The sequence below is a fragment of the Cyanistes caeruleus genome, chromosome 9 (genome assembly GCF_971803275.1).
Source record: "Cyanistes caeruleus chromosome 9, bCyaCae1.hap1.1, whole genome shotgun sequence".
NCBI lineage: Eukaryota > Metazoa > Chordata > Aves > Passeriformes > Paridae > Cyanistes > Cyanistes caeruleus.
In genome coordinates this window covers 924,215-937,241 of record NC_141709.1, presented here as the reverse complement: position 1 = coordinate 937,241, position 13,027 = coordinate 924,215, and the positions used below count along the sequence as shown (strand labels likewise).

The window sequence follows — 13,027 nt, the reverse complement described above, 5'->3', positions numbered from 1 at the left end:
GTTTAGTGCTAAAATATTTCTTTAGATATTTTTTTAAGCAAGGTGGCCTCTGGCTGCAGTTAGTGTCCAGTTGGAGGGAACTGGCAGCATTATATAGCAACACTAAAGCAAATCATTCTGCCTCATAGCATTATTACCTTGATCTGAAAATTTCCCCAGGCTGCAATTTGTCACTAATATTGCTTTCAGCTAAACTTATCCATACCAAAAAAAAAAGTACTTAATAGAGCTGCAGTTCTGTAGTTGCCATCACCATTTTTTTGGGGATGAGTTATTTCTTAGCACATTTTACTGACCAAGCTTATAGAGTTCTTGGACCTTGAAAAATGATGCAGTGGTTTATCATGGACTCCATAAATTGTTGGACTATGTAGCAGCAATATGTTAGACTCCTCCACCATAAGAAAGGAAGGTGTCTCTGAAACACAGTATATCCATAGTGCACTGATTGAGCACGTGGTTGTGACTGCCAGCGGCAGAACTGATGGAGTGATGCTGAGCTCCACTGCTGCTTTTGTGCTTTTGCTTGTTTTATGCCATACTTAACGTAATTTGAATGCTGTGACAGTGACAATGACAGTGATATACTATAATGTAATTCCGTCTGAGACGATGCAGCTGGAATTAATAAGCTGGAGAGACAAGGCTGAGGTATTTTTTCATCGGTTGGCATTATATATTTTTTTCTTTTCCTGGTGGAAGTGCTGGCAAACCCAGTGTGGGGAGCAAGCTGTCCAGCTCAGGTGATGCTTTGGGTCAGCACAGGGAGGACAGGCAGGCACTGTGGTCCCATCTATGCTACAGTAAAGGTTGGACCAGCACCATATCTGATATCTGTAAGCTGAAGATGGAATTGCCACTTAGCAGCTGAGGCTGGTGTGGTGAGAGGTGTGTCTTGTATCCACATCCAAATCCCCTGGTCATGCTGTGCTGCCTCTTAATTTTCTGTCAGAGGAGACCACAGAATGAGAGTGCCTTACTTGCTGGTAGTTTTTGGTGATGGAGTCAGAAGGGGTTCTCCTGGTGCAGCCTAGGATCTTATCTGGGCTATTGTACCCTGAAGGAACAAATTAAATATCAGGAAAAAAATGTTTGGGTGAGGAGCTTTAAAGCTCCTGACTCATCTCTTGAATTGTGCCTTGAAGCTAACAGTAGCCACTAGAAAGTGCAGAGCTGCTTGTGGAGTCCACACTGTTGTTTTCATGCCAGAGAGAAATGAGGTATCAGTTTCTGCCAGAAAAGAGGTTTCTCACTCTTCTTCTGTACAAAAATAGCCAAAGACAGCCACTGATGTCATTTCTTAGCCAAAGTGCAGCTATTGATAAGGGCTGATCCTGAAGTGCCCCAGAACTATGATGATCTTGTGATCCCTAACTGGGACCTTGTGTTGTCCTGCATCCACCTCTGAATCAAAAACACACTTAACCCATCCAGAAAGTCAAGCAGGACAGGACCACTGCATTCTCCAGCCTCACTGCTCACTAAAGCAGCAGACCACAGTTAAATTCATATATTGCAAAGGCTCTGGCCACACCTGAACTGCTGCTGGAAAGATGAACTGAACTGTACTGCTTTTCTGGATGTGAGAATGTAGCTCAGATTGTGAGGGGACTGGGAGAGCTGTTTTTATAGCCTTGTAAAATTAAACTTTTTGTGCAATTGGCCCATAATGTTAACTCAGCTCTACTGGCAGGTATTTTTGTTTTTTTAAATAGCACAGGAAATAGAGTTATAAAATCAGCTGTTATTCATGTTTTGCAAGAGATTTTGGATTTGTGGCTCTTTTTAAAGTTTGTTGCTTAATTTAAAAGAGTGGGAAAGAGACTAGCAGGAGAAATTAATTGACATGAGAAACTATAGCAGACTTTAAATTAGTAGTTTCTCTAGTCAGTAACACATATTAAAATGTGTGAAAATACCTGCATGCACAAATAGTCTATGATGGCTTGTCAAAGAGCTAGGCTGGGAGAAAATGTACTCATCAGGTTGCAGTTTTAGACTAATCCACATAATGAATAAATTTTTTAATTAATTGTCCATGGCCTGTAAAAAATACAGGGAAATGGGCAAGTATATGGAGGGGAGGAAAGGAAAAAAATGGGTATGGATAATGCTTTGTTCTGTGTACAGGGACAGCCTGAATAAAAGCAGGAGAATAATGGTCTTTTTTTGACATCAGCTGCATGGGGGTTTTGGTTGGCAGTACAATAATAACAGCTGTCAGGCAGTACTGTGATACAATTTGATGCTTTTCTTTGAAATCCTCTAGCTGAGATTTCTCTAAAGTAAATTGTGGTTTTTTGGTATCTGCTGGATGTGCTTTAACTGAGCTAAAGGTACTTGGTATAGCCTGAAAATTGGGCTCTTCAGGGGTGCCAGGTTAGGCACCCAAAATCATCAGTACCTCTAGGGGAAGGAAATGTGTACCTTTTTCATTCTTACATATATTGATCTTGGCTGTTGAAGTATAAAACTTCTTTTTCCTGCTATTTTTTCTGTGTTTTAATACGTTTCCATGGGGAGAATGCCAAGCAGTCCCTTCATTGACCCGTTCCTCTGCAAATGAATGTAATTAATACATCCCAGTTCACTGCCTATCAATGTGAAAGCTGTAATACAATTTTTATCTGCCAAATGCCTCATTCTGTTTGTTTTAAATATCATTTTCTTTTCAGTTGCATTTTAAACAGCTTTTTTTCTGAATCCCTCCACAAATAGCAATTATGTTTTATAATGATGATCTTTGTCATTTAAGTTTTTAACTAGTGGTTTGATTTCCTGCTCTCAGCAGTGTAAAACTGAGATAGCCCAGTTGGAGTTTGAGCTGTGGTGGCATAAAACTGGCATTGGTGGGTGGAAAAGTCACATATTTTGGTTTGGGTGTTTGATATTTTGCATATATCCAGGCATTTGAAATGATACTCCTGCCCCTAAAACTGCTGTGTTTTGTATTTTGTGTGTTGTGTCTCTGCAAAAGATTCAAGTCTGCTTTCCCTTACAGCACAGCCCTCCCCTCACCATTACAATTCCAAAAGAGGTGATGCTCAGCAGACACAGAAATTCCATTTTCTGCAGCCAGAGGTCTTTTCCTGTCCCTGCTGGGGTGTTGGTCAAGGTCCCTGTGGGATCTGTAGCTGGTGCTGGAAGTAATTCTCATCCACTTCTGTCCTCCCAGAGCCTTTCAGATCCACTGCCTCGTGATGGTTGGGCTGCAGGGCTCCTCCTGCTCAGTCTTGGCTCTCAGTGATGTTTCACAGGCAGAGAAATTAGAGAAGGTCTTTATTTGCCTCGTGCCTAGAGGCTGCTTATTGTTCTGTAGGTTTGTGCTCTTCAGCTGCTTGTATTTCACACTACTCCAGCGTGACTTTCTAGTTTTCAGGCCTATTTATTTTTGTTTTAGCCTTCAAGGGATGTGTGGAAACCAGCTTTGCTTCTGGAAAAAATCACAATGTGGAATTGAAACTTGGAGCACTGAGTGTGTCCACCTACAGTGTTGTTTGTTTGTTTATTTGTTTGTTTGTTTGTCCCAGCCTGAGATGGTTGTGATACTGAGATTTTCTCAGTTTTTTTTTTTGGTGAAGGGGGTTTCAAAACTCAGCTGTGCCAAAGTTCAGTTTGGGTTGTGTGTATCATTTTAAATCAAATTTAAACCTAAAAACCTGCCTGCTGAGAGGCTTTCATTTGTCAGGGTTTGCAGGTTTTTTCAGCTAAGGGAATTTTGTATTGGTAGAGGAGAAGATATGTTGAATTCTTTTGGCTTCATCTGATGCTTGGTCAGGTCTCTAAAGCCTTAATCCCAGTTATGGTTGATTTCTGGTACCATAAATGGTATAACTTTCATGAGTGTTTACCCCTTTTCTTTGCATTTTTTGGGAATGACCTTCTCCACTTAGCTTCTCTCCTGTGCTTGTGAGATATTCAGAGCTAGAATTCAGATTACCCAAGTGCACAGTGAATAAAGCCATCCCCTACTAAACAATTATTGAGTAGATAGTTTCTCCATATAAGCTTTCCTGCTAAGCCAACCCTGTCTCAAGCCTTGAGTAATTCTCTAGAGATGCTGGCATTTGGGTGAGGTGTGCAGGGCTCAGGAGTCCAGTGCAAGTTTTCTGTCTACAGACATTACATGAAGGGTGATGAATTAGCAGTGTTTTGTCTCCGAGCCAAGAAACAGAATTTATTGCTGAAAGACCATTTGTTTTTTTTGTCTGTCTTACAATAAAATGATTTTCTGAACATTTAGGCAGGGCAATTTTTGATTAAAAATAGTTTTGCCAGTGCTGTGGTAGTTGAGTTATGAGCTGTGGGCATGGGAGATTAAATACTTGTTGTGGGGAGCTCTCTGGAACTGAGCCTGTGAAAAGGGTGCATTATGCTGCAAATTTATTAAATATTGATTTCCATAACAGTCTACAAGCACTAATGACTTTTCTAATATGGTGGTAAATAATACGAAAGAGATGAATATCTCTACAGAAAAAAAGTAATTGCAAATATGTTTAAACTACACGTGAGTTACACTTGTGGGTGCTGAGGAAGATTCAGCTTTGGCCTCTTGTTGAATATCACAGCATGGGCAGGGTTGGACCTGTTCCTGCAAAGTTGTTCCTGCAAATCATTTGCTCTCAGCATTCATCATGGAACTGCCTCTCCACAGAGATTAGCAATTAGAATTTGTCATTACTTTTTCAGTCAGTGTAAATATTTTAGAGCAAGAACTTCCTCCAGAAGAATGAAGGGAATGGATTTGGTTGTCATAATTTTGTGTAGAGGGAAACACAATTTCCAGGCATTATCCTTAAGCATCACTTAGATACCCACATGAGGCACTTTTTTGGCTTGCTTCCTCTTTTCATGAAACAAAATGGATGCTCTTCTACAGACTTCAGTCTGAATTTCATTAGGAGGCGTGACATCGGGTCCTTAGCTCACCAGAAATGGGCAGGCAGCTTTATCACAGCTTGGGAATTTGTTTTGGATTTTGAGAGGTTCATGTAGCATCAGAGGTGGAACTGCTCGTGGTGTGTGTGTGTGTGTGTGAGCTCTTGGTGGTGGTAAACCAGCAAGAAGTGGTGCTGTGTTTGGGGGGGCGGAATGCAGAGGTACAGCTTGGGCTTTGGTTTCTGGAACAGCAGCTCTGTGATGTGTGACCTAAGAAAACAGAGACCACTGTGGCCTCAAAGTCACAAAAAGCAGAGTTTGTTAAAGAAGACGAAAAGCTCGTGTGAAGGATGAGGCTGGGGGAGGGAATCTGCCTGACAGAAATGTTAAATCCTCAGTGCAGGCATGTCTGAGTGAAACCCTGCCACCCCTGGGGCACGTGGACACTGTGCCCAAATCCAGCAACCCGTTGTCCCTTCCCAACCTTGAACATTTATTTGTTTCCATGATTTTTGCTCAGGTAGCTATCTCAGGGATATTTGTAGTACATTACTTCTTTATGGCGTTCTGCTTTATTCTCCGTGCTGCAATAACATCAAAGCCTTGCAAGGCCTGTGCAGAGGATGGCAGAGGATATTGTGCCCACAGGCACTCCCCAGGGAGGAAACTCAAATGTTGGCTGTTGCAGGAACCACGGTGTATTCCAGCTCTGGGTTCTGTCCTCCTGGGATGGCTGGAGTCACCCCATCACTGATTTATGGCTGAAGCAATCCAGCACAAGCTGCTGGGCTGCTGTTTGAGGGTGTTAACACCTTAGTGAAAGGTGAGGATGCTGTAAGAGGTGAGTCAGGTGAATGCTTTCACACAAGCTGTTCAGGTTTTGTGTAACTAGTGAAACAGTTTAAAGAAAAAAGGCACCAAAAGCACCCAAATACAAAAGATCCCAAAGGGTTTGAGATTAGGAGACTGCTCAGGGAGCTTTGATTGTTGTTAAGGTCAGTTTAAGTGCAGCAGATCCTGTAGAGGTTTGGTTTCAGAAGCAGATCCTTTCAGTTGTGCTGTGGAGGCATGTGGCATATGGCACTTCTAACATTGCAGTGAGAATAAAGATGATGACTGTGTTTTTATTAAGATCACTCTTCTTTTTGAAGGCTCAGAATGAAAAAAACTCCCCATCCCAAGCTTCAGCCCTCTTTAGCTGTAATAAGACATGTTCATACTGCAATCACACGCAGCTCGTGATCACATTACAAAGCTGCTTTAAAGTCAAGTAACTTCGCTGTGGCCTGAATATTTAATCAACTTTTTGGCTGGGTTTTATTGCAAGCCTCAGATTCCATAATGCAAGCCATTTGTGCTGTAGATGTACCTATGAAAAAAAAGCGAAAGAGAAAAGGAAAAAGGAGACAGAAAGCCATTCTTCCACCTTTTATATCCCAGCTGAGCTTGAAACTAGCAGAGTCATTAAGCGTAATGCCAAGTGTCTGGTGTGTGAGCAAATGTGTAATAATTGTATTTTGGATCCAGCAGTGTTTTAGAGCAAACTGCTCTAAATTTCCAGCAGTTACTCTTGCAAAGTGGTTTCCTTTCCTTGGTTCCTTTATCTTCAAGTAATATCTGCATAATAAAATTGCAAAGTCAAGTCATGCTTTGCACTTACTTAAATTATGTTATGTACTAAGTAACTAAAGAAAAACAAAGCCAGCAGAAGATAGTTGTCTGTGTAAAATGGATTTAGCTGGTACTGGTCTGGTCCTTACCATTCTCCTCAAGGCCCTACACTCTTTATGGTCATCTTAAGAAGTTGCTTTTGATGTCAGATTTGTGTTAAAATTGTTCATTTCAAATGTGTGGTCAGAACCAAAATTGTTAAAGCTGGCGAGCTCTGGTTTATAGCAAATTTGTTTGTCTTATTCTTTACAAGAGGTTTATTTTTTTTATACTGATATATAAATATTTAGTCTTGGAATGTCCCCTCCACCATATATGTGTGTGCATACATGTGTATCATGCATATATTTGTGAAAAAAAATTATAATTTGCATAGCTATGATGCACCATCTTTCCTTTGAGTTCTCTTAGGCAAAGGGAGGGATTCCTCATGCAGCAGATCATACAGTTTATAAAATACATAACATTTTAGAGGGAGCTCCTCTATGCTGTTTCAGAGTGAAGGGATAGATGGGGAAATACCTCTGGAGAAACAGCTGATTTTGGTAGTCAAGAAGCACAGAAGACTTGAAGCTGGTCACACACTAAGCATGTATATCAGAACTGCATGCCTCTGTTCCCTCAAAACAATGTGGAAACTCACATTTATGCGTGGAAAAGCTCATGAAGTTGGTGCATTTGGGGTGAGGGATAAATCAGTGATAACGGGAGAAGAGTTTTATTTCACTTTTCCCCATCTGTTTTTAAAATGTTCTCGTAAAGCCACCCAGTGCTGTCCCATGTACCACTCACACTCTTTTTATACCTCAGCACACATTTCATGTGGTTCTCCAGTGACCAATATTACCTGATTTCCTTTCCTTTGTCTCCTGCAGCTGTTGCAGCTCCTGGAGTCTGAGACCCTGCAGCTGGAAGCCTTCCTGGAATGGAAGCAGCTGGAAGCAGTTTACTGGCAGTGGATGGTAAGGACTCAAACTGATTTGATCAGCATCTTTCATGACTTGAACATAGGTGGCTACTTCCAAAGGCCCTTAAGTCCCACAAAATGAAATGTTGCAAACCATCTGTTCAACAGCACTTGAGAAAAAGGAAAAAAAAAAATCTCAGTAAAGTAAGGAGTGTTTTCATAGTTCTCTTTCATTCCTGTTTTCTTCAGTAGGACTCACCCAGCCAAGCTGAGGAATAGCAAGGCAGAATGGCAGAATTTCATATAGATAACACAAATGAAAAGGTCTGATCTTCATATTTTTTAATAGTTTTTAAACATAGCAGTTGCACATTTTTGTAAAATTAAATGGCTTTTCAGAAGAGGGCCTCTAAGCTTTATTGCAGTCTTGAGAACAACTAAATTTGCAGGCGGCTGATATTGAAAACAACTTCATTTTTTCCCCAGCCAAATAGTGTGTTGACATTGCTGATTTCCCCTTGAACTGTGTTGAATGATCATAAGAAAATCAATAACCCTTTCTCTGTGCATCTTAGGATTTCTCAAGTGAGTGCAAACGATGCCATCCATCTCACTTCTCTCTACGACTTTTGCCCGTTCAGTGTTGCTGAAATAATTCTTTAGCACACCACATTAGCTGTATGAGCTTACAGAATTTCCAGAATCAGTGAGCTGACTGCTAATTGCCCATGTGCCTTTTCCTAAACTAAACTAAACTAAGAGCAAGGCAAAGGCCAGTGTGAAATTACCTCACCTGTCTTGAAGGGTACTTCCAATTTCCATTAGTTCTCTAATGGTTTTTGCTTTACATGTTTACCATCTTACGGTTTTTTGGAAAGCATCAACATTAGCACAGGCCTGGCTCCCAATAGATAAAATATAACTGCAGTTATTTCTGTGTATCTGCCAAAACATTTGCCTTTGATGTGTTCAAGAGTGTTAGCCTGCTTTCTGAAGTTCTAAATAAATACTTGAAAACTGACCAGCAGCATCTTTTTAAACTGTTCAGTGTGCTGGATGGTGAATTTGCCATTTCACTGATGATGCTGGTTGTTCCTGGATGCAGTAGGGTGGATGGGGATGAGATGTGCTTTGAAAAGACAGTTTTCTCTTTCTACCAGACTTGTGTTTTGCATTGCTGAGCTGATGGATGGGGTGGTTCTGCCACAACAGAGCATGGCACCGCTGCAGGACCTGGAATGACTGCAGGCATCATCCTCAGCTGGAAGGGATCCACAGGAATCATTGGGTCCAATTCCTGGCGAGAACATTGTCTGGAGGTTACTGCTACCTTACAATTCTGTCATTTAATCCATTTCAAAATCAGACAGAAACAGAAGAACCCCCAAAGCCCAAGAAACCAAAGCCCTTTGCTTTATTTCCCTGCAGCTGCTTCTCCTGTCCGTGTCCCTGCCGTGCCTGTGCTCCCAGGAGCTGGGCCATGGCTCAGCAGGAGCTGCTGCCCTCAGTGCTGCTCTGTGCCAATTCCCAGCACCAGTGCTTGCCTAGAGAGGAGCTTTTGCAGGGTGTCCTGTGCCATTCTTAGCTGTCTTATGAAGCTTTTTCTTGTATGAGTCTAAGAATCTCTTGCTGTGAATTAAGCCAGAGTTTTTAACCTACCTTCTGAGAAAAGAGAGAAAGAGGAGAAAAAATAAAATTTCCCATCCTCTTTATAGCAATCTTTTATGTAAGTGAAGGCTGTTAGCATGTCACTGCCTTCCCAGTCCCTGTTTCTAGGCTGAGCAAAAGTTTTGATGTCTTTGTGTGTCCTTGTAGGCCGTTCCTTTGAGCTTTTGATGTCTGCTGCTGCTCTCATCTGGGACTTTCCCTCCCGATCGCCTGTGTTTGACTTCAGGTGCCTCACCTGTATGTCAGCATTACAGTCAGCACTCTTCCACCACTGAGACTTGTGTTTATACTTTGTGCCACAGCACTTGACTTTAGCAGTGTGACATTGCTGACTTGTGGCTCTCTGACGTCTCCTCCAGCAGTGTTGCTGCTGTGCCAGTAATTATGCACTTGCTTTTTCCTTGCTCGTGTACAGACCACGCTGCTCAACTGCTGAATTTCCTGCCAGCGCTTCTAAATTACTTCTTCAGTTGCTAAAGATAATTTTGAATGCAAATTATGTCCTTAAAAGAGATTATGACCTCTCCTATTGAATGTCTTCTTGGTAACAGTATGGAAATAAATATTTAATAGTCTGTGAGTGAGGCCTATGTCCTTTAGTTATGCTGTGCTATTCTGGCTTGGAAAATGTGTATTTCTGCACAGCCTGTGCACCAGAGTGTATACATGAGTTCTGAATGTTTTGTTGAAATGCTTTTGGTTTTGTTTTGTTTTTTTTTTTTCCTGGAGTATTTGAAATAGCAGTTGCTACCTTGGGAGGTAATTGCACTGTTAATTATCAAAGCAGCTAGATGGTCATGGTCAAGCAGAGCTGCCCAGTCTGGGGCAGGGATCCCTGGGTGTTCCTCAGCTTCTGGGGTGTTCCACTGGCACAAGTGATCCTGAGGATGTCAGAGCAGGTGTAAACATGTACCTCCCTGGTCATCCCTTTGTTACAAAAAGCCCTGGAAGTGCATCCAGGCTCAGGATTTGATAGGAAGGGCATATCTAGAGCTGCTGCAGTGCTGATCACCTCCATCTCAGGAGTGTTACTTCATGCTTTAGTGCAGTGGAGAGTAGCTGACTGTGCAGTGCTTTCTAAAATAAGCTAGGTTAGCAACATAAGTTTTCTGTTAACTTGGAAATATGTTATAGTGAACTGAGGGGGTTCTCTCTTAAAATAACTCTGAAATTGTGGAGATTTGTATATTGAGATGGCAGCAGTGAATTCCTAGCAATGAATTACCAGGAGGAGGGGGGAAACCATTTTAGCTCCTGCTGAAAAGTAACTTTTATTGTTTTTTTTGTTTAGGAAACTGTGTTGGATAACATGGCTGAAGAGGGAAATATGTGTGAGTCCCAGGATGCTGATGTGGAGAAAAGAAGGCTGCCAGAGGTGACCTCCAGCTGCCCCTGGGCTGACAAGCTGACTGGACAGATGGACAGACTCTCCAGGGACCTGGTGGCTCTCCAGGAGCAGCTGCAGCAGCGTGTAGCTCAGAGAAAAGCTGCCTGGTGGGAGAAGGTAAGGCTTGGGGTGCTCCTGACCCCACTGGAGGTTTTTAGCATCCTGCCTTTTGCAGCTCTCTGCCCGTGGCCCATCCCAGGGCAGGTCCCTGTGGCCTCTCTGTGCCACCCTTGCTGCAGTCAGGGTGTCACAGCTGCAGCTCCCTGCTGCCCACAGCGTGCCCAGTGCTCCTTCAAACACAGAGCAGGCATCTGTGCTGAAACAAAACATTCTCTTGGAAGGGAAGGCTTCAAAGGCTAGGTGCTGCAGAGGAGAGGAGAGAAAGAGGAGGAAATCATGGCAGCCCCCAGAGGGGATGGATGCAGCAGGCTGAAAGCAGCGGTAATGGTTACAGTGAGAAAATGATTTACAGGGAAAGAGGCCACAGCTTGTCGTCTTTCATTGAATTAGGAGTCTTTGAAATGTCTGATGGGGGAAGGAATGAGAGGAATTTGAAACCTGTGAAGTGAGGGAAGAGACTGAGCGCAAGATTTGATGGCAGAACAGCCTGGCTGTGGGAGGCTGGCTGTGGAGGAGAGCAGGTGACACGAAGGAAGTGGGCCTGCTATTTGCTGTTCGAGGATGGGGAGACACTGGGGAGCACCCAGAGCAGGTGGTGGGGCACAGATAAAGGAGATGGTCATGTAGATGTGGAAGGTGAATCTGAGTACCAACACACTGGCACAAGGTGAACAATGAAGATGCAGGCATAAAAAACTGGAGATTCTTTCCAGGCAGCAAGTGGAGAGAAGGCTTCCAGAGAATCTGCAATGCCTGTGGCTGGAGAAAAAGTGAAAGAAACAGTTGGGACAGACAGAGCAGTAATAAAATTGCTGTATCACCACTTTGTGTCTGCCTTTACTCAGGAGAGGGGTTTTTTTAGCCCTGAGTATTTGATTTTTTGCCTTTTCAGGACGGAGCAGCGTGTGGTTTTAGATTGGGATGTTGGTAGACAGGATTGCAGATCAGTCGACAAAATGGGAAATGGCAGAGTGTCAGATCAAAAAGTATTTGCCCAAGAGTTCAAAAGGCATCTGGCATGGAAAAAGTGTGTGGAGAGCTAATTGCTCTCTTCCACCTTAGGCATAAGGAACTAATTAGGATCAGTGGGAAAGGGAAGGCACAGGGAGCTGCTGCTTCACACAGAGTACAAAACTTCTTCCCACAGGGCACCGTGGGTATAAGCAACGAACACAGATTTAAAATCTGCTGTACACATTCTTGGAAGTTGAAATCCATCAGAGACTATAAAATATGCAGATACAAATTGCAACCTTATGAGTTAGTGGGAGAACAAATCATGGCAGGCTGGGGGAATATTCTGAGGAAGTATTTGTATGTATTTACATTTGTCTTAGAGTCTTCTCTGGGCACTTACTGTCACTCACTGTCAGTGACGGGGTACTGGACTAGGCAGATCTCTAGAATCATCAGATTTGGTTGTTCCTGGGCAAAATGGACGTGAATGTTGTGGGACAACCTCGAATTCTAAAAATAAAATTTCCAGTGCATGATTTCTAAAGCAAGATATGTTCTGACTTCTCCTACATGTAACAATATACATGCTGTTAAATATGAAGTTAGGTATTATGTAATATCACGCTCTTTTATTTTTATATTTTTTTATTTTTAATACTTAAATTTAGGGTTTTTGAGTCCAAAAATATTTAGCTGATGACTTCTTCTTTGAAGTAGATGCACTGATTGGATTTGAGTAATGATTGGTCATGTTCCAGTGTTACTGAGATTTTCTGGATGTCATATGAGTTTGTGACTGTGATAAATGGAGTGCTTCTTAAGTGTGTTGTTAAAAGGCTGGTTTACCACAAATGCCTTCTCTTCTACACATGCCCTGGAACAGAATTGTTTTGTAATGCTACATGACAGCATTTTTTTGGAATGCTTGGGGTCAGATGACTCTCCATCAATCCTCTTTATATCAAGCCTTGCTTTGCATAGTGCTGCTGCTTGCGTGATGCTTTCTTCCTGTGGCCTGTCCTTTTTTCCCCAGCCAGGATACCTGCTGAACACAGGCTCCTCTATCAACTCTGTGTTCCTGACCCCTTCTTTTCCCTGCAGAAATAAGCTTATCAAATCTTTCCTTCTATATTATTTTTTTAATCAAACAAAGAGAAGACACAGCGGTAGCTGGAGCCGTTATCTCTTACTCTGTATCTTGCAGCCCTGAGACATCTGGGAATTATCTTGGCTCTCACAGGCATGCCCAGCTGAGGGACAGCACGGTTTATTACAGCTCTTGTGTCCACTGCCTTGTACCTGACAGAGAACCCGATAATCCACAGAGTGTTTGCGTCTGCTGTTGCCAGCAGGCCCGGTGCCCGTGCCAGGCAACTGGGTAGAAGCTCTTGTGAGCAGGAGAATTGAGAGCAGTGGTGAAACGTGATCCACTGGGG

At 42.6% G+C, this 13,027-nt stretch overlaps 1 protein-coding gene across 1 annotated transcript in view; it reads left to right on the top strand.

Moving 5' to 3' along the window:
- TEDC1 (tubulin epsilon and delta complex 1) overlaps positions 1-13,027 on the top strand; it is a 69,905-nt gene that overhangs the window by 39,045 nt on the left and 17,833 nt on the right. Inside the window, exons 6-7 of the mRNA XM_086901475.1 lie at positions 7,428-7,514; positions 10,419-10,631. Of these exons, the coding sequence (XP_086757601.1) occupies positions 7,428-7,514; positions 10,419-10,631 (300 nt within the window). The remainder of the gene's footprint in view (positions 1-7,427; positions 7,515-10,418; positions 10,632-13,027) is intronic.